This window comes from Harpia harpyja, chromosome 19 (genome assembly GCF_026419915.1).
Source record: "Harpia harpyja isolate bHarHar1 chromosome 19, bHarHar1 primary haplotype, whole genome shotgun sequence".
NCBI classification, from domain to species: Eukaryota; Metazoa; Chordata; class Aves; order Accipitriformes; family Accipitridae; genus Harpia; species Harpia harpyja.
The window spans coordinates 16,753,067-16,773,244 of NC_068958.1; the positions used below are offsets into that span (position 1 = coordinate 16,753,067).

A 20,178-nucleotide genomic window follows, 5' to 3' on the forward strand; every position below is an offset into this window, starting at 1 on the left:
ACAAGTCTCTTTAGATGCTACTGTGGCCATAGTCAGAGTGTTGAGTTTGCAGCAGTACTCCAGATCAGGTTCAGGTCCTCTGCCAGCACCTGCATAAATGTACGTTTTTTTTCAACAGGTCTTTTCTGTAATGCTTCTAGCACCTACCAGATTCATTCTCAAACTTAACGTATCTAGATTATCTCTGGCTGCCTGCTCATTGCTAATACCAATATTAGAATACTGGGTTTTTTTCTGGAAGGTGAATTATTTTTTTATTTCTATTAGTATACCCAATGCTACAAACGAACTGGACAAAGTGTTTCATATTGGGTAAGCAGAAACAAACTAATACCCATATGTCTTCTAGCAGCCACCAGTCAGGCAGTTTGTGAGGGGCTCTTCTGTAACCAATATAAAATAACTGTAGCTGTGCCCCTGTGGGAGGAAGCGGTGTCTGTTAGGTGGAGTGAGAGTTCTCTGACTCCCGGAGGATCCCAAAAGCTATTTGGCAAGCATCAGTGAAAGGGCTCCCCTAAATCAGGGTGATCAGCTTCATGAAACCCCAGGCACAATCTCCTGTAGAGCTGCTGAGCTGCTCCCAAAACAGCCCCTGTGTTGGGCTGGCGCAGCTGCCTCTGTCTGCAGCTGATGGGTGAGAGAATTGATCTGGGTGGGTGTTTTCTTCTGCAGCTATTCTCTGGATGTGCAAACGGATGTATTGCTTGCATGGGTAGAAGTGTGGGAAATAGGCTGTGGTCTGGTTTTACGTGATTTAGAGTTCATTTTCTGGGATAAGATAGCTTCCAGGTGGTAATCGTATCCAGATAGTGCTGTGCAGTGATGTACTTCTGATTGGAGTCTATACCTTACCACCAAATTACTGCACTGTCTTCACTTCAGAGTTGTACATCTTGTGTTATCCCTTTGCTCTCCTGCAAAAGAGCAAATATGAAGAGGGGTGTGTTTGTCAGAGTTTGTGCAAGTGAGAGGACTGCCTGGTCAGGAGTGAGAGGAGGAGACCTTGGTGGCAGGAAGATGTTGGATTATCTCAGTTATTGATGAAACAACAGCCTGTGATTTGAGTGTTTGTTGATGGTTTTCCCCAGTTTCACTTCTGACTGATATTATTTTTTGTTCCAGGCTGTGACAGCACTTGTGAAAAACTATCCAAAGCACATGGTTTCGTCAATGCAGCAGATCCTGCCCATTGTCTGGAATACCCTTACAGAAAGTGCTGCCTTATATCCTTTGTAGTGAATGGTTTTAACTAGAATAGAACAAGACAAACTCTGTCTCATACACAGTAACAACCTGAACACAGCTGAAGAGCATGGTACATGGAGGAGTCTGCCGTGACAGACAGAATATAGGCATTTATAGTGTAGATGTACTGGATATTTTTGTTACTTCAGTAAGCTCCATTAAGTTTCTTTTAGCTTAAAAGTCATATATGATGAATGATGCGAGTGCCTGTGTTATACTGGCTGTAGAATTGCAGCTGATCTCTGCATTGTTTCTGGTACCCTTCAGTGAAAACTGTCTTCTTAAAAAGACGTCTTGTCACAATGTAAAGACTTCAGGTAAAGGAGAATCTACAATACCCCTTGCTACAGCAGTATTAATGGCTGGTTACACTTGCTGCTGAAGTTGAAGTTGATTTGCCTTTTGAATTTTATAACTTAGTCATTACTTCACTGCCCAATTGGCCATGTTAGAGGTATTCGGTTGGTAGTTTTCCCAGTACTTGCAAACTGACACGTCAAATCTTTTATATCATTTATCTGAAAGTTGCTTTTTTAGCAGTTTATAATGAGACAGTAATTGTAGAATACTGAGCCTTCTTGTAGGTTTTTCCGATTTTTTTGGTATAAACACCAGAACTGGACACGGCATTGTGATAACAGTGTAAGGGTTGACTGAGCATTTCTTCTGTAATTTAATAAGAATGACTGTTCTCCTACAGATCATAGATCTAGACCTTTTTATATCAAAACTGCCAACACAGTCTTGTGTTTCAGAATCCTGCTGCATGTTGGGTGATAGGCTCTTGTAGAGTAAAAATGGTCAGGGAGACCATAAAAGTAGCCTTAGTTCTGGAGCAAGTAGAGGCTGTCTGGTTTCAAGGTCTGCTGGTTTTTTGGGTGTGTTTTGGGTTTGGGTTTTTTGGTTTTTTTTTTAACACCTTTTAAAATACAAGGAGCTGTTTGTTAAATTTTTGATGGTGTATTTCTCCCTCTCCTGTCCTGACTCCCACTGCAGTCCTGCAGGCAGCTGAGCTGACAAAATAGTTTTTTGTTTGCAAAAGGGGAGCGTCTTGTCCTTCCTTCCCTTGTGTTTGCTCTGGCATTTGTTGGACCTTCAATTCACCATCCTCCTTCCTCTCCACCCCCAGGTTAATTTTCTGCTACTTCTCAGGGTTGGAGGCTCATGGAGAGGCCTGACAAGGAGCAGAGCCAACACAAGGTAGCACATGGCAGCATGGGGTTGGCTCCTCACCCTTCGGCAGCAGTGAAGCGTTGAATTGATTCGCTGTCCCCTGGAGTGAGTCTGAGTGGTTCCGTTCTTGCAAAGTTTTAACATGAATGAAGTTTTGGGTTACCTTGGGGAATTCGTTTCAAGTTAACCAAATGGTCTAAAGGATGTACTGAAGTGATGTGGAAGTGGTCTTTGAAGTTGGGCAATGTACAAAGCCAGGAGCTCCTGGGGCTTGTCTTTTCTCTGAAACACAGGACTGTGCGTAAAGTCAAGGATTTTTTTTAAGAAAGAAAACTTACCTAGTTATCAGGAATTGTAAGATAGGAACAGATTAATTCCTAAATAGATGCAGTTCTTTAGAAACATATATATTTACTTAACTCTGTCCACTTATGTGAGAACAGAAGTAAATTACACAGAAGAGGTGGAGGACCCTGTGGATTCTGACGGTAAGAACTTGTTAAACTGCACTTCTGCCTCCTCTTTTGAAGAGGAGTGGACTTAGGTAAGATTATTGTTGTCAGAACAGTGACTGAAACACTGTAGGAGATTGTGCTTAAAGGTACATTTATGGTGTTAGAACAGTGTCTATCACTTCATTGCAAGTTACATGTGATTGTGATCAATGAAGCTGCCTAATTTAAGTTTTCTAATGACTCGAGTGAGTTCTGCAACAATTTTGAGGCATAAGTAATGGGACAAAAGAAAACCAAACAGGTTTTAGGTTGAGCTGGATCAGTTTTAATGAGGAGTGTGCGATGAGGTGGGACAAGAGCAGAAAGTGATGAGGTCAAACATCCTCCAGGGGCTGCTGCTGCCCTTGCTATTCCGGGAGTAAGAATAAACTACCTTGTCAGGCAAGCTAACACCTTGTAATTATATTTGACACCCATTTATACCTTTCTATATGTTAGCATATTCAGTCATGATTTTTGTTTTCCCTTCTGCCTTTCTGTATATTGGCATACTCAGTCATGTTCTTTTTTTTTTCCACTTACTTCTTTGTTCAGGTGAAGTATTGGGCTTTGAAAATCTAGTGTTCAGCATATTTGAATTTGTTCATGCCTTGTTGGAAAACAACAAATTTAAGAGCACAGTGAAGAAGGCTTTGCCAGAGCTGATCTATTACATCCTCCTTTACATGCAGATCACAGAGGAGCAGGTGAGCATGTTTGTCTTAATGTAGGAAGCAAATGAAATGAGAGATTTAAAACAGCTAATGTGCTAGGAAGAATTTCAGTGTGTGGAAGCTGCTGTAATCTAATAGGTTGTTCTGTCACTTTGCTATGCCAGGAGTTAGGGCAATAGCATCCAAATGTTATTAAATGGTGTAACGTGGACAGCAAATCACAGAGTCATAGAATGGTTTGGGTTGGAAGGGACCTTCAAAGATCAGCTAGTCCAGCCCCACTGCCATGGGCAGGGGCATCTTTCACTAGATTAGGTTGCTCAAAGCCCTGTCCAACCTGACCTTGAACACTTTCAGCAATGGGGCATCCATAACTTCTCTGGGCAGCGTATTCCAGTGTCTCAACACCATCATAGTAAAGAATTTCTTCGATATATCTAATCTAAATCTACTCTCTTTCAGTTTAAAACCATTGCCCCTTGTCCTGTCATTGCAGGCCCTGGTAAAGAGTCTACATCTTTCTTACAAGCCAAGCCCCCTTTGTATATTGAAAGGCTGCAATAAGGTCTCTCCAGAGTCATCTTTTCTCCAGGCTGAACAACCCCAACTGTCTCAAGCTTTCTTCCTTCATTCCTTCATGAAATAGTATTATGCTGTGAAAATGAGGATTATCATGCTGAAAGGGATAGCCAGGTTTCTGTGACAGTGAAAAGATTGTGCTAGTAGTGTGGAATAATTTGTACTGAAATTCTACATGGCTCCTGGCCTCCCAAGCCTGAGAGCCATCGTCTTTTTGTTTAGGTAGGCATACATAAAAACAGGCACTCTGTTAAAGAGTCATCTGTTTCTCCCACTCCTCATCTATAAATAAAACTGTGTAGCATTGATTCCAGGTCAGTCATTAGTTTTGTCAAACTCTAATCTGAAATGAAGAGCAGAAGAGCAAGATGAGCTCAGAACAGAGCGGGTCTCTTCTTTTCAAAGGTTTCTCCAATAGAATATGAGAAAAATCAGTTGAAGATGACGACTTCTTATGGCAGAGAAAAAAATCTTCAAAACAGATTGCTGGGAACGGAAAAGCTCCCTTTTACCCTTGGTGTTCTGAATTAGTCAACCACCCTATCCTTCTTGTCTCCTTTCTGTTTTAGATAAAAGTTTGGACCGCAAATCCACAGCAATTCGTGGAGGATGAAGATGATGATACTTTTTCCTATACAGTGAGGATTGCTGCACAGGATCTGTTGCTGGTATGAAATGTGCTCCACATTTAGATGCAACCAAAATAATAATAATAACAAATAAGAAATGTAGCATCTTGAAGGGCGTTTGGAGAAAAGGACAACTTTTAAAAGTCGATACAAATAAGTGTTATCATTTCCTTCTGTGCAGGCTGTGGCTGCTGATTTCCAGAATGAGAGTGCAACTGCTTTGGCTGCAGCAGCTACAAGACATTTACAAGAAGCTGAGCAGGCTAAAAACAACGGTGCTGAGCACTGGTAAGGAGATGTGGCAGCAGGGAACAACACTGCTCCTAATATCAAGCTCTTTTGCAGCATTGGGTGCAGCACAATGTAATCACATTTTTTCATGACATTGCTCCTGATGGACAAGGATGAAATTTGAGAACTCCGATTAGAAGAAAAAGGAAGTATAACTGTTCTTTAGCCAGATGATAACATCTTCATGTGGAATACTTTCAGCAATTGCTAGCACAAGCTAGATGTCCCCAGGCTCCCTCCCTCCAGACCCTGACTATTTCTTAAAACGTATAATTGGAAACGACAATTAGTTGTGCGCAATCTGAAGAGAAATTGGCAATACCTTCACTTTGTGTTCAGTTAATTGAGCTCAACATTTCAGACTTTTTTTTTTTTTTTTTTTTTTACTTGATCTAAAGGAAAGATATAGGTGCTGTATGCAGATGTATGTGTTTGATTTTAGAATTCCAGTGTTGCAATTTTTAATGTTACTTGGGGATAGAAGGAGAAACCTCAACTGTAAGAGTACCTGGTTGCTGTTTCGTAACTATTCTCTCTTGGTTTTACAGTGCATTAGTTCATTGTTTGTGTTTATTTTGAATATTAGTGTCAGAGTAGCCACTCTGTATAGTGAGCAGCAACTGAAGGTCAGAGAGATCAGACATTGAGTCCCTGTATGCCTTAATTGTGATAAGTTTTAAAGTAGGTTATTTGCTTCACAGATAAAACCAAGGAGAAGTCGTATTCGCCCATAACCCTATTTCATCATAATTGACAAAATGTAATGCAAAAATAGACATTTTAAAACATTTAATGTACTGGGTATCATAGTGCTTCTGCACATAGAATAATCAAGCAAGGCACAGCTGGAGATGTAAGCCTTCATAGAAAAGTCTCATTTCTTTTTTTATTATGGGAACAAAACTGGTACAAGAAGTAACAATTATTCAACTGATACTTTAGAAAGTGATTGAGAATGCTGCCTATCCTGGGTGAGTTTCCAAGCCCCCAACTTGCAGAGTTTTGCAAATGTTCGTTTCTTTCAGGGCCTTTTCAAATTCTCTGCTTTGGTATCAAGAAAATAGTTGTGGTATCTTAGACCAAAAAATTGTAATGGTTTCACTTCAGAATTTTATTTATTTATTGAGTTGATGGTGGTGGAAAAACCTAAAGGCATCTAAATTCTTTTGCAGGTGGAAAATACATGAAGCTTGTATGCTGGCCCTGGGCTCTGTGAAGTCTATTATTACAGACAGTGTGAAGAATGGTAGAATACATTTTGATATGCATGGCTTCCTGACAAATGTTGTTCTTGCAGACCTCAACCTTTCAGGTATACTGGACCTTGCCATTACTCAGAGTAACTGCTGAGTGCCAGACCTTGGAAATCTCTTACAAACAAAAGCGTCTGATGAATCAGGTTGCTGTATGCATGTGGTGTTGTGAAATGCAGTTGTGCACATTGTACATGTCAAAGGGCATAAATCTTATCTTGTGAGTTCACACATCCTACCAGGTCTAATATAAGTCCTTTAAATGTGGGACACTATGCTTTCAGTTGAAACTCACTGTTGGCTGATGTTTGAGCCTGTAGGGCTTGGAGATGGAAGGGCGATTGCTTGAGGAACTTGGTGGAAAATAGCTGTTCTGTAGTCTTGTATCTGCTTCTGGGAAAGAAACCAGCAGTATTTAACAGGCTTCAGAATTCCTGCAGCGCCATACTGTCCCATTTTCTTTACGCTGAGGCTGACGCTAGTTGTAGCACATGAATTCAAATAACACTCCTAGCTGAGCGGGTTCCTATTATTGGGAACTCTGCAGGCTTCTGCCTTCTATATTATCTTACATCAGTGTGCAAGAAAGTCAAAGGAGTTGTTGAAAGTTGGACCTCAAAAATCCTTGCAAATAATTAAAATTCGAGAAGTTTAAGCCAATATGAGCATTATTGGTGAGTCCACATTAAGTTGTGTCAGTGCAGAAAAAACAAGTTGCTGGATGCTTTCATCAAAGAAACTTATTTAGCCTATTGTAAAGAAGTTTTTTTTTCTTTTTTTGAGGTAATTTTGAATGAAGAAACAGTGTGCAAAGTGCATAGTGTGCAATGCATATGAAAAAACAACCTCAGCTATTTACATATATTTACACAAATTTACATATGTGGTATTGGGTTGTAAATGAGCTATTGTGCTCTAGAAAATGCTCCTGGAGTCAGTATATAGATAGTTCTAAAGGATATCTGTTTAATGCTCAGTAATGGTATTGGAGAAAGAAATACTGCATTTTATAATACTTGCTTAGAAAACAAAGCTTTTCTCTTGCTATACATCTTGCATGGAGTTTTTCATGTCCTCATCGTAAAATTAATACTTGCAGGAGTATAAATAGTAACAGTAAAGATGCTGAGAAATAGAGAGCATCATCTGTTTGAGGATAGCCTAAATAGGTGAGGATACTTTTAGCCTGAGAAGGCAGAAGGGTTAAGTGTGATAAAGATAAATCATACCTTGATAAGTGTAAACAGGTGAGTAGATAATGAGTATTCACTGTTTCTCTGGTTCTGTTGAACATCAGAACATTGTGTTCTATAATTGCAAGGTGATGGCTGGAAACTAGAAAAGTAATCTGTAAAAGATGCCTGTATGTGCTCTGTTTCTCTTAATTCCTTTCCCTACACTGCTGCTGTTTACTGCTGTTGGGGACAGAATATTGAACTAGATGAACAAGAATTACTGAAAAAGCCTTCATTCTCTTCCTTTACTTTTGTTCCGGTGATCAGTAAAGCATGTATTGCTGTATTGATGAACAAATTCAAGTGTAAGTACTTGAGGGAAGAAAGCTTTTTTTTAAACAAATGAGAAATTGTTCTTTGAGATAACTAAGAAAATAAACTGGATTCTTCCTATGAGCAAAAATTATTTGTATGCCTGCATACTTGTCTTCTGTGTCACATCTTACTGTTTTGCTACTGGGATGACAAGATTTGGGATAATGGATGGAAGCAGCTGTAATTTTAAACTCATAAAACTTATGCTAAAACCACTGGGGTTTTTTGTTTTGCTTCAGTGTCTCCTTTTCTTCTGGGTCGTGCTCTGTGGGCTGCCAGCCGTTTTACAGTGGCTATGTCTCCAGAACTAATCCAGCAGTTCCTGCAAGCTACTGTCAGTGGTCTACATGAAACCCAGCCTCCTTCTGTCCGAATCTCTGCAGTCAGAGCTATCTGGGGGTAAGTAAACCCTAAGGTATTCCAAAGCCCCAGGGATAGTTGGTATAAATTACACTTATAAAACTGGTGTGTTAAAATACTAATAACATTTCTGTATAGGCTGTGGAAGTATTTGCTTTGAATGAAATAGATGTCAACTTTAAAAAGTGTAAGCAAGCAGGTTCAAAATAGAATAACTCTAATGAGGAATATGAAATTGAGATTCAAGGTTTGCTACAATAAAATGTTATAATGGATACAGTCCCAAAGCAAAGCAGAACTAGATAGCGATGAAAAGCATAAAGGTGAAACCCAAATTACTCCTGTTCAGTCACAAAGGTGGCTGAATGGCATAACACGGGCTTGTGGAGCAAATCACAGCAATAAGGAATGTTTGGGGTTTTTTTTAATCCTGTTTTTGTAAATGAGTTGCAAGAAGGAGAAAGGAAGATCTGTATTGATTATAAAATGAAAAATTAATGTAGTGTAAAAAACAAAAAAACAACCAACCACAAAAAAAATTGCGAAAAACCTGCTCTTCCTCACTCTCCCCCCCAAAAAAACACCTTGTCTTCTATTTGCAATGAAATGTTAATGAATAAGTAAAGGCAGAGACTTACAACTTAGTTACTTCTGAAATTGTTTTATCATTCCCTAGCTGACCTGTAGAACGTGGTAATTAAACACTTTGTAAGCAATGAGTGTCTGTCTGTCTTAGACTACTTCTTTCCTCAAGGTTTATTTTCTCCATTGATGGGCAGCTCTTGAGAGAACTGTTACTAAGAGGCAGCAGAAGCTTTTAACGTCACTCAATTAAACTCTGCTTCTGTGAACCATCAGGGTGGAATGAGGAGGAAAGATAGCTAAGCTGTTGAGAGATCAAGGAATAGCAGACTGAAAGGGAAAAGCCCTGGAGGAGTGAACTTAAGGAATAAGAATGGGTGGGGTGAAATAACCCCTTATATATCATCTAGAGTTAAATGTATAAATGACTTTAATATATTATGTGTGTATTTTTGTATCACAAATTTCTTGTCTAGCTACTGTGACCAGTTGAAGATCTCTGAGAGCACCCATGTGTTGCAGCCTTTCCTTCCTAGCATTCTTGATGGACTGATCCACTTGGCAACTCAGTTCAGTTCAGAGGTCCTAAACCTTGTGATGGAGACGCTGTGCATTGTCTGTACGGTAGATCCAGCCTTTACAGCAAGCGTGGAGAACAAAATCTGCCCCTTCACAATTGCAATATTCTTGAAGTACAGTAATGGTATGCATTCAAGTTACGTTCTCAAAGTACAGTTGTTTTTGCTACTGAGTCCTGGTGCTGAAAACTTAATAAATGATAATTGAATGAACATTGATTCATATGGTAAAGCTAGAAGGGAAACTTGCTGCTTTACCTATTCAAAATAGCAGTAGCAAAAATTGAGATGTTTTTATTAGTACGTTTCAGTAAATGGTGCTTTCTCTCTCCAGATCCAGTTGTTGCTTCTCTTGCCCAAGATATCTTTAAGGAGCTAGCTCAGATAGAAGCCTGCCAGGGTCCAATGCAGATGAGGCTAATACCAACTCTTGTCAGCATCATGCAGGCCCCTGCTGACAAGATCCCAGCAGGGCTTTGTGCAGTAAGTGCTACAGTGGTACACGGTCTTAGCGGGAGATGATTCCCAGTTCTTCAACATATAAGATAACTGGTCTGCAAAGAGTAGAAAAGTTGCTTTTGAACTGCTTTGGAACAATGACTTAGGTCATTGGTAGAGGTTTCTTTGTGGAGAGAAGGCAAACTGCAGGTGGGGGGAGATGCTTCCAAAAGTTAACTTTAAACTGCTCCTCTGGCCTTCTTCCAGTCTCTGCAGTGTATTGCTAGTCATTCTGTTTTGTCATAGCCATGTTTCACCAGTAATAGTCTCCTCTTTTTGGTGGAATGGTCTCCAGCAGGCTACACCACTATTCCTTGCACTTTTTTCTAAGACTTTTTCCAATTTATATGTCACATATGTATAAATTGCTGGAGATAAATTATACAGGTTTGTCCTTTCTATAAAAAGTCCCCTTATGAAAGATTAAGCATTGACTGTGTAGAATGATTGTATGGAATTAAACCCATAAATATCTTTATTGATATGCTTATAATCTGTGTATTGATTGGTATGACTGTAACAATCGCTTATGGGTAATTAAAATAAATTTAAATCAATATAAACAAAATGGAACAAGTCAGCTAGAACAGTTCTCTGGCTGTACTGATTAGCATGCATCAGGGTACCGTGAAACTGCCATATTTAAGTGGTTACACTGCTTTTAATGTTTGAGCTGCCTTGGGATCTTCTGCAGTGCACACCATGTGTTCGTGTCAAATACAGTGATGCTTGGGTCCATGACTCCAAGGTCTTCTGATTTAAAAAATATTCTGGACTGTAAAATCAGGATGCAAATGCAGTACTGGCTCACATCCCTCCAGTTTGCGCCTTTGATGCTTGCACCAGTGGTGGCTAGTGCTGACTTACCATACTATGGCTGCTGCTGTAACAGTGCTTTTGTTTGTGTTTTTCCTTTCAGACTTCTATTGATATATTGACCACAGTTGTGAGGAATACAAAACCTCCTCTGTCCCAGCTCCTTATCTGCCAAGCATTCCCTGCAGTGGCTCAGTGCAGCTTGAACACAGATGACAATGCTACTATGCAGGTAACACTGCGGGGAGTGGTAAGGCTTGCAGGGCTATGAAAGTCCAAGAGAGGTGACCAAGTAAGACAGGTGACATAGCCTTTAAGGGAGCCCAGGCTTTGCTTGCCAGTAGCTGTATCAGCACCTCCTCAGGAGTCTCTGCCACCTCCAGTTTATCATGAAAGTACTGCTGTTCAAGGGCCTGCAATGACTTTTACTGATCATTCCTTAATTTGGAGGACCAGAGTGAGTAAAGCAGCAGCCTTGATCTTTTTTCTATTTTAGGGTTCTGGAGCACAAACCCAAACAAAAAAAACCCCAAACCTTTTTGCTTTTCTTCCCCCCTAATAACTTTCATCACACCTAGAGAGGCGGAGGCTGTCTTGAGGAACATGCTCAGGCATAGGGAGGCAAAAGACCTCCTGCATAGAAGACCTCTTAGACCTCTTCCTTCTAGCAGTTTTCTCCTGTACTCATTTAGATGGGAAGGGGAGGGCAAACTTTTTGCCTGAGCCAGGTATGGGATGGAGGGAGAGCAAGGATTCATCTCAAACAGCAGTAGTGCCTGAGCTATGCCTGTTGGCAGGCTCTGCTATTACCTGATGATGTCTTTAGAGTATTTAAGCGAGAAAGAAAGAGTGTCAGAGGTTAAAAGTGCAGGGTGTCTTTTCATTCCAGCTACTAGGTGGCATATAAGCAATAAAGCTGGTTTCATTCCTTATGTAAAGAGTTTTATAGTGCCAGCTACCCTTTGCCATGAGAATACAGACCATAGAAATTACTTTCCCTAAACAATGTACCAGTAAGAATAGGTTGGAGACCAGCAAGAAGAGGTTGGAGACCAGCATGCTGGTTGCTCTGCTGGATCTTTGTTTTAAGAGTTCAAAAACATTGCAGCTTGGCTGTGGGGTTGTGTCTTATTCATGCTACACTTTGCTGTTTTCATCTCTCACTTGTTAGAATCTCTTGGAACTTCTCTGGGTAACAAGACTGGCACAAAACTGCAGCTAGTTAAGGTTGTCTTTGTATTTACTAGATGATCTTCTTGAGAGCTGCCTGGGCAGTGAAGAGTTTTGTACTTAATTATGAACTGAAGTCTGTAGAAATTTAGGCACTCATTTTACTGCACATTAGAGAGCTTGGATCTTTTACAGATGCCACCAGTTTGCCCATTGTTTTCATCTTGGTTAAGGGTCTTTTTGGGGTGGTGAAAGGAAATGTCCTCCCATGTGTTCCCGCTCCCTTACCTAGAAAGGGAAATTCTAACACGATAATTCTCTCATTTAGAATGGTGGCGAGTGTCTGCGTGCATACGTCTCGGTGGCGCTGGAGCAAATTGCACAATGGCATGATGAGCAAGGCCACAATGGACTGTGGTATGTGATGCAGGTGGTGAGCCAGCTTCTAGATCCAAGGACCTCAGAATTCACTGCTGCCTTTGTGGGCAGGTTGGTCTCCACTTTAATTTCGAAAGCAGGAAGTGAGCTGGGAGAGAATCTGGACCAGATCCTGAGAGCTATCCTGAGCAAAATGCAGCAAGCGGAGACACTCAGTGTAATGCAGGTGAGCAGGCTGGGCACCCAGGAAAGTAGAAGTGTCAGGAAAAGAAATTGTTGCTGTTTTTTTTAATTGTGTGCCTGATTATTTATGTCTAATGCAATTGGAGGGTCTACGTATCTTCTTGAAATAGTCAGGAAAATGTCTACTGTGCTCATACAGAGTTGTCCAGATTATGGGGTAAGCCAGGTTCTTGTGGGTAAGCTTTAATGTACCTTAAATAGTCCCTCGTGACCTTGTGCTTGCAAGCAGTGAACCTTTAGAGGGGACAGGAGTTGCCTAAGTACGGATGCTATGGCAAAGGCAGCACATGTTTTCGATTGGTTTTGTACTGTGTTCGAAGGATAAAAGCTGGAAGTTGAGACAAGGTGAACTTTTGGTGGATGGGAGGTGTAGTTGGCCTGCATCACATGAGAGGCCAGACAAAGAGCATCACAATCTCTTCTAGCCTTGACCTACTTCGAGTGGCACAGTTTTATGGAATGATTTTATCCCAGTGGTCTTCATTCTCTCTCCTGTCTGTCTTGTCTGTGCCCTTAATGTAAAACATCTAGTCATGGCTGCCCTGGTTCCTCAGCAGCAGCCAGGGGAAGGCACTGTTCTGCTGGCACTGTTGAGCAAGATCCCACCTTTGCCGTCAGTGCAGCCCTTGGCTGAGGCTCACTCTGCTCTAACCCTTTTATCTTGTGTATTTTTCTGATTTTTGGACGTGCATTTTTCAAGCCAGCACATAGTGAATCAAGAAGGCCATTCAGGTGTCAGCACAGGTTTCATCTTAAAGCCTTGATTTTTTTTTTTTCTTCTTGGATACAGTGTTGATTCTGAACTGTTCAGAATGGCTCTCACTTTGCCTGGTTTTTGGATTCAAAAGATCTGGAAGCTTAAATCTGAAGCAGTCACATGAAGCCCCTGTAGCCAAGGGAAGAGAAGCGAGCCTTTCACAGTGCTGAATCTCTTCCCTGTGTTAGCCTTAAAGTTGGGCCTCTGGAGGTGGGCAGCTTTTCCCTGAGGAAGCCTACAGAGATGCCCTCAGACTTGGAGACTGACATATGCAACATATGAATTTTACCCCTGGTCTTTAGGAGTCAGACTGCAAAACTGTATCTTGTAAAAAAATGCTTTCTAAAACTTGCAATTCTTTTCCTAAAACTTGTGTTCAAAGTGCACTCAGAATTGGAAAAGTGCTGCTGAATTATGATGTGATGATGTGGGAGAAGGGTGGTGCTGTGGTGGAGGTGATGATGGGAAACTCCTGGGGTGAAACGGGAAGAGAATATGGGTTCTGGCTCTGGACCAATAACTTCTGTTTCTTAGCTTGATGATGAGACACGTTTCTGCTAGATATGTGTAGATTTAGAGCTCTGTGTAGAGAACCGTGTGTACAGCTTCTGGTCCGTTGAGCAAACTAGGGCACTTGCAGCATCTCAGTGTTGCCCTATGATATTTTTGCTAGTCAAAAGTCAACTGTAACCTCTGCTATTTTTTAAATCTTTGTTTTAGGAAGGTTTGTTAGTTTGGGGCATGGGTGTGAGTAAATTTATTCCTGCTCTGTGTTTTTGGGGTGGTTACATACTGCTGTTGACTGCAGTAGTTTATTGCCTGCTTTTGTAGCACACAGTGTCTTGCAGATGGTTATACTTTCTCTTCTTCTTGGGGTTGGTAAGCACAGTCTCCACTCCTGCAGGAAACTCAGTTACTTGAATATTTGATAAAACATTTTGAGCTATTAAATTATGTACAGCTAACATTTCCTTTGTCCTGTAGTCCTTGATTATGGTGTTTGCTCACTTGGTTCACTCACAACTGGAGCCACTGCTAGAGTTCCTGTGTAGTCTCCCTGGACCAACCGGCAAGCCTGCCTTGGAGTTTGTAATGGCTGAATGGATGAGCCGGCAGCACTTGTTCTATGGGCAATATGAAGGCAAAGTCAGGTAGGATGTTTCACAAGCAGGATCTGCGCATTAACGTTAGCTGACTGATCATCCCATTGCAATTACATACACTGGGTGTGAGGGAAAGAGGAGCTGGTTCAGACTTGTATTAGTGTGTGCCAGCGCTGGACAGAATTAATTTTTCCTGCACTGTCAGTTCAGCTCAGGAGAGCCACGGTAATTGGAGCAGTCTCCGATCTTCCTCTCTGTTCCTCTTGCTGCCTGGCGTTTCTGTGCTGGAACAGCGTGACCGACGGGGGAAGGGGGTGTCTCTTGCAAGCACAAGAGTGCTTTTGAGATGGAACTTCTGTGAATGGGATGAGAATAGCTTCCAGACATGAAATTGCCTTTGTAGACTACTGTAGAGTTTCAGGGCATTGTAGAGGGTTTCCTAAGAAAATCTGGTGATTTCTTGTTGATTTAATGATCTCTTAAAAGTCAATAAATCAACTGAAACAGTTTTCTCTCCCTTTTGCTGTAGGAGCACATTTGTGTTCTGGTGCAGGCTGAGTACTATATTCCAAAGCATGAAATGCTCTATATTAATTTAAATTTTGCCACAGGTGCTGTCTTTGATTTTTCTGGAAATGTGAAGCCTAACAGACCACTCTTAGGGGTCTCACCAGCTGTTAACTCACTTCTTAGTATGTGTTGGTGTGTTACTGTTATAAGGCGGTCAAATAGCCTGTGAAATAAATAATAAGAAAAAGCATGTTTAAGATGACTGTTCACAAACTTCCATGTAGAACAAGAGGCAGTCTGATTTGGGGATCTGGTGCTGTTTTCAGTCACATTTGGTCTGTTTCATCCCTAAGAGCAGTGGTTTATCCCCATTTGACAGAGCAGAGTTGTCTACAGGATCCCATGAGACTGCTTATGGCCACAGGGAAAAGCCAAGGTTGATGCTGGCAGGGAGAACAAGGTTAAACTTTGTTTTTCAGTGCTGTCTCCATATTGTCCAAGATTAGAGCTATCTGTGTACAGATGACTTGGCAGGGCTCCACACAATATTAAACACTTTGATTTGGGTTGTTCACAGTGATACTTATGCATTAGAAAATGTTAAGTGTTTTCTGCGTATTGAAGAAAACCAATGCCTGCTCAGAGGACCCTCTTGTTTAGAGTTAGTAAAAGGAATGTGAGGATAGCTGACACCACCTGCGTGCATCATTCCCCATCCCTGTGAGTGGCAGGTTGAAGAAGTGGCTGTTTGCTTTTGACTTGCATGATGAAAGAATGGGAGAACTTTGGACAACTCAGGGGTGGCATGTAAAATCTGGGTCCAAACCAGCAGTATGGGAACTCAGAGCCATAGTGTGGGAGAGAAAGAGGGTGTGAAGCAAAAGTACGAAAAGAGCAAGTTCCACAGAGCTCTGAAACTTCAGTTTGAGACTTGTGGAGCCAGGAGAGACGTTTAAGAGTGCCAAGCCTAAATTGGTGGCTTTAACCTGTAGTCAGAGTCATCCTCAGTATGGCATGAAAACAGCCCGGAACTGGAGAAGGTTTGAAAGTGTGGAGTAGAAATCTAAGCAGCAGAGATGGAAAGAACACGTGAAGATACCAAAGGAGCAAACTAGAAGGTCTGAGTGTAGCAGAGCTGTGAAGGACCAGAAGGAAAAAGAGCTTTGAGACTGGGGAAAAGTAGAAGAGATGTTCATGGCTGCAGATCAACCAAATTACTATTTTCTTGCCACTGTTTTCCTCTTAATTTCATCTTCATCTGCACGTTATGCTTCAGGAGTGTGTTTAACCTCGTGGCCCTTCTGAACTGGAAAAACCTTTAATGTATGTGCGCACTGTTTGGTAGTGTTTAATCCAAAGCTTTGTCGGTTTTCAGCTCGCTGTGCAGGTCAGGAGATGAGTCCAGTTTCAGATGCTGACATAAAGCAGAAGTAGGAAAATTCTGTAATGCTTGCTCTTGGGAGAAGTGTAGAAAAAAGGGCATCTGAATGTCTGCTGTGGAGATGTGTTCCCTATTAACAGTTCACTGTGGGAGCCAGACAGTTTAGGGAAATTTGGATCTGTATTTTTCCTATTCTCTGTTCCCCAGCTCTGTAGCATTGTGTAAACTCCTTCAGTATGGCATCAACACAGATGACAAGCGACTTCAGGACATTAGGGTAAAGGGAGAAGAAATATTTAATATGGATGAGGGAATACGGACACGATCAAAGTCGGCCAAAAGTAAGTAATCATTTTGCTGTTTTTAACAGTTTTTTTTTCTTCCTGTTAGTAGATGCCATGAAAGGCCTTAAAATAGATCTTGCAGATCACACAAGCTGTGGGAGATACTTCCCACAGAAGGTGCATGTTGGTTTTTAGAGCTAATCCATACATCATGTATTTAAGGTACCCATTATTTGCTTTAATTCTCCCAAAGACTGATTTGGAAGACTCCTGATGTCTCTGATTTAATATAAATGGATGAGGTGATTATGGGATAGGGGGTTATTCACTGCTATTTTGCGTCTTCCTTTTCCATCTAATGAGATAGAATTGATAATTTCATGATGCCGAGTAACTTCTCTGAGAGGAAAGTGTGTTTAGTGAATGCAGAGATTTAAAAAAAACCAAAGTGGTATTTCTTTTGATGAGACAGACTTTCACAAGTATCAGCAATGATTTCAACAAGTTAGAGATCTCTTTTAAGGAAAGCTTGGCCAGTCTCCTACGTAAGACTTGTCTTATTTTTAATTGGCTGAACCCAAAGTCTTTGAATGGAAATTACTGTATAGAGTTTCATATATTAAATGGGAGAGAGCACTGTGCAGTTTTTTCTGAGGACTGAGCCCCAGAGGGAAGACACTGGGGAGCCGCTGTCATTGTTATTCTTTGCTTAAAAAACCCAAACCAACAGACTCAGATATTGTCTAGTCAGGTAGAAGAATGGTAATTGCCAGCATTTGAGTTAAACTAATACTAATATCAATAAGAGCCAAAACTAGTGCTCCCAGTTTCTTTATTTGATAGGCTCTTTCCTTTTGTAATTAAGGACAAATACACTGTCTAGCTGTCCCTGTGGAATAATTAAGCCCTGCAGGAACACCAGTGAGGAAAAGTTGGAGCTTACAGTGTCTCAGAAAGGGTAGAGCCACGCGTGGGAGTGCTGCACCACTCATTTACTTGAAAGCACTGCTAGATGTGTAAATATACTTCAGAGAAGAATGCTTAATGAAGTCATCTGTAACTATGATTTCATTAGGTAGACTCACAAATCCATTCAGCTGTGAAGATTTTAACCATGCCTTTTCTTCATTCAAAACATGCAAGAGTTGATACTGCAGTTAAGATCTTTGAAATCTAGCTGTGAAGGTATACAGAAAGAACGTTTGGGGGTTTTATGTCAGTTCCTTTTTCCTCCCAACCTGGAAATTTTGCTTCTATGTCAGCATTTCAAATGTATGGTAAAATTAAAAAAAAAAAAACGACAAAAAAAAACCCAAAACAAAACAGAATGCCACCAACTCCTCCCCCCAAACCCAAATAACAACAACAAAAAAACCTACCACAACAAAAAAAGGCCTGTTTTTAACAACTTTTTATTAAAAGCAATGTGAATATATATTTTTCTTCTCTTATAGATCCTGAACGCTGGACAAACATTCCTTTGTTAGTAAAAATCTTAAAATTAATAATAAATGAACTCTCTAATGCGATGGAAGCAAATGCATCTAGACAGACAACTGCAGATTGGAGCCAAGGTAAAATACTGGGTTTGCTTTTTCTCTTGCATGGCTTAAATCTACTGTGTAATCTCTTCAAAAGCATTTATAGTAATAAGAAACTCGCAATAGCAAACAGTATACCTGTAATTACAAAGGCTTACATAGTAATCCAAAGGATAAGATCAGTGAGTGTTGTGTATTCTTATACCTGAAAATTATTTTGGGCCAGTTTGGAAGATGGGATCTGACCATATGCCAATAAAATTACCCTTTCCTGGTGTATCTGGTTTGCCTTTCTTCCTTCCTACTTCAAGCATTCTTGCTGCTGCTTTTTGCTTAGCTCCAGTTCTTGAGTCGCTCATTCCAAAAGGATAGTAAAGGTTGCAGGTGTTTCCCTTCATCCACCTACACAAGCAGCGATATTTGCCTAAAAACTACAGTGCCCTGTAGAGTGACCAACAGATTGGACCTCTTGGATTTTGATTATTTCTAGAATTTTTTTTTTTCTAAACAGATGATTCGAATGATATGTGGGAGGATCAGGAAGAGGATGAGGATGAAGATGAAGGCTTAGCAGGACAGTTCTTATCAGATATTCTTTCCACAAACAAGTATGGTAAGTAACAGCTTTAAAGTGCTTACTGAAAGTGAAAATAGAGTAGATGACATCCTAGTCAAGTTTTCTTTCTGTGACAGCAGCTCAACAGAGGCTGCAGGCAAGAGGAAGGAAATATACTATACTGGGATTTTGAATAAGGACCTTTTTCTGTAAGAGAGGGACATGTCTTTGAATAACACGATGATTAAATAACTGCATTTTTCACCTAAGAGTTCAAGTGCTGCATAGGCTTCACATTGCTGTGAGGTTCATGCAGGTATTTCTTCTAAAGAGAAAATTGATGCACAAAGATGTAGACGTGACCCTGGAATGACAGTGTTGTAGAAGTGGATGAGCTTGTTTGTGGAGTGACCTTGAGAAATAATTGCTGCATAAAGGAGATGGAGCAGGTATATCATCTCCTTTCCTCTGCTCTCCTGTTTGCATATAGTCTTAGAAGGGAGAACCTCACAGGCAAATACAATAAGGGAGACTACTTAAATTAGCACAGAATTAGAAATGTGTCACCCTGACACAAGATTAAGGCGTAAGATAATAGTGCACGTAACTAACAAACCTGCTTGTCTAGTATCCTGTGTATTCTCGTCTCACCTGTGTGTTCCTTGAGATTCCTACTATGACTCGTCTTGTTCAGGGGTTTAGTGTTTTCTAATCATGTGAACTGAAGGAGCGAATGTTCTGGATACAATTTTTTTTTTTTACCCAGCAGTGCTGAAACTATTTACTTTTGGATCCTTGGATTTCAAAAATAGTCTAATAGAGAACTTCCTGAGATATTTTGCTTTGTTTGATGTTAAAACATGCTGATTTGCCTCTGACAGATGAGGATTACTATGAAGATGATGAAGAGGACGATCCAGATGCATTAAAGGACCCTCTTTACCAAATAGATCTCCAGGTGATGCTCTAGAATGAGTTTTTTTAATCAGATTCCTACCATTCTTTACAAACTTTTTTTTTTATGTTGTACTTAAACAAAACTGTAAACCACTGGAAACACCAGTTATTGATCGTTGTCCTGAAGGTACTCAGTTAACTGTAATTACTTTGGAAAGTGCTGAGTATCCCAAGAATGCCTGGAGCTATTTTTCCTTATTGGATCAGTATCTATAACTTTGAAATGTGAATGAACAAAACTTTTTGAACAGAGGGAGATGAGACCTTTCTACCCATGAGCTTCACAGCTATTTGCTGAAGTCAGAAGTAGATTGGAGACTGAACATGACAGAATTTCATTCTCTAACTGGGCAATGCTCCCATCCAGTCAGTCCCTGTATGATACTTTGCTCGTGCTTTTTACCACAACCTGGCAGCCATTTATTAGCCCTTCCCGTCTGCTGCCACCCTTCCTTCTGCATTGCTTGTCTGTTCCCTGCAATCCCTTTGTCTTACTTGGTGCATGTTGAGATTTATCTTTTGATAAATGAAAGAAACAGAATTTCCAAAGTGACATGGTGCTAACTGGGTCTTTCT

The 20,178-nt window shown here is 40.6% G+C and overlaps 1 protein-coding gene across 2 annotated transcripts in view; it reads left to right on the plus strand.

Annotated features, from left to right (window-relative positions):
• Window positions 1-20,178, plus strand: part of IPO9 (importin 9) — a 39,964-nt gene that overhangs the window by 18,634 nt on the left and 1,152 nt on the right. For both annotated transcript variants that reach the window (XM_052814718.1, XM_052814719.1), the window contains 16 exons: window positions 1,123-1,232; window positions 2,857-2,906; window positions 3,468-3,619; window positions 4,735-4,833; window positions 4,976-5,082; window positions 6,258-6,397; window positions 8,128-8,287; window positions 9,307-9,533; window positions 9,743-9,891; window positions 10,826-10,954; window positions 12,221-12,496; window positions 14,255-14,421; window positions 16,472-16,605; window positions 18,003-18,122; window positions 18,601-18,702; window positions 19,527-19,603. In XM_052814718.1, coding sequence (XP_052670678.1) covers window positions 1,123-1,232; window positions 2,857-2,906; window positions 3,468-3,619; window positions 4,735-4,833; window positions 4,976-5,082; window positions 6,258-6,397; window positions 8,128-8,287; window positions 9,307-9,533; window positions 9,743-9,891; window positions 10,826-10,954; window positions 12,221-12,496; window positions 14,255-14,421; window positions 16,472-16,605; window positions 18,003-18,122; window positions 18,601-18,702; window positions 19,527-19,603 — 2,199 coding nt within the window. The remainder of the gene's footprint in view (window positions 1-1,122; window positions 1,233-2,856; window positions 2,907-3,467; window positions 3,620-4,734; window positions 4,834-4,975; window positions 5,083-6,257; window positions 6,398-8,127; window positions 8,288-9,306; window positions 9,534-9,742; window positions 9,892-10,825; window positions 10,955-12,220; window positions 12,497-14,254; window positions 14,422-16,471; window positions 16,606-18,002; window positions 18,123-18,600; window positions 18,703-19,526; window positions 19,604-20,178) is intronic.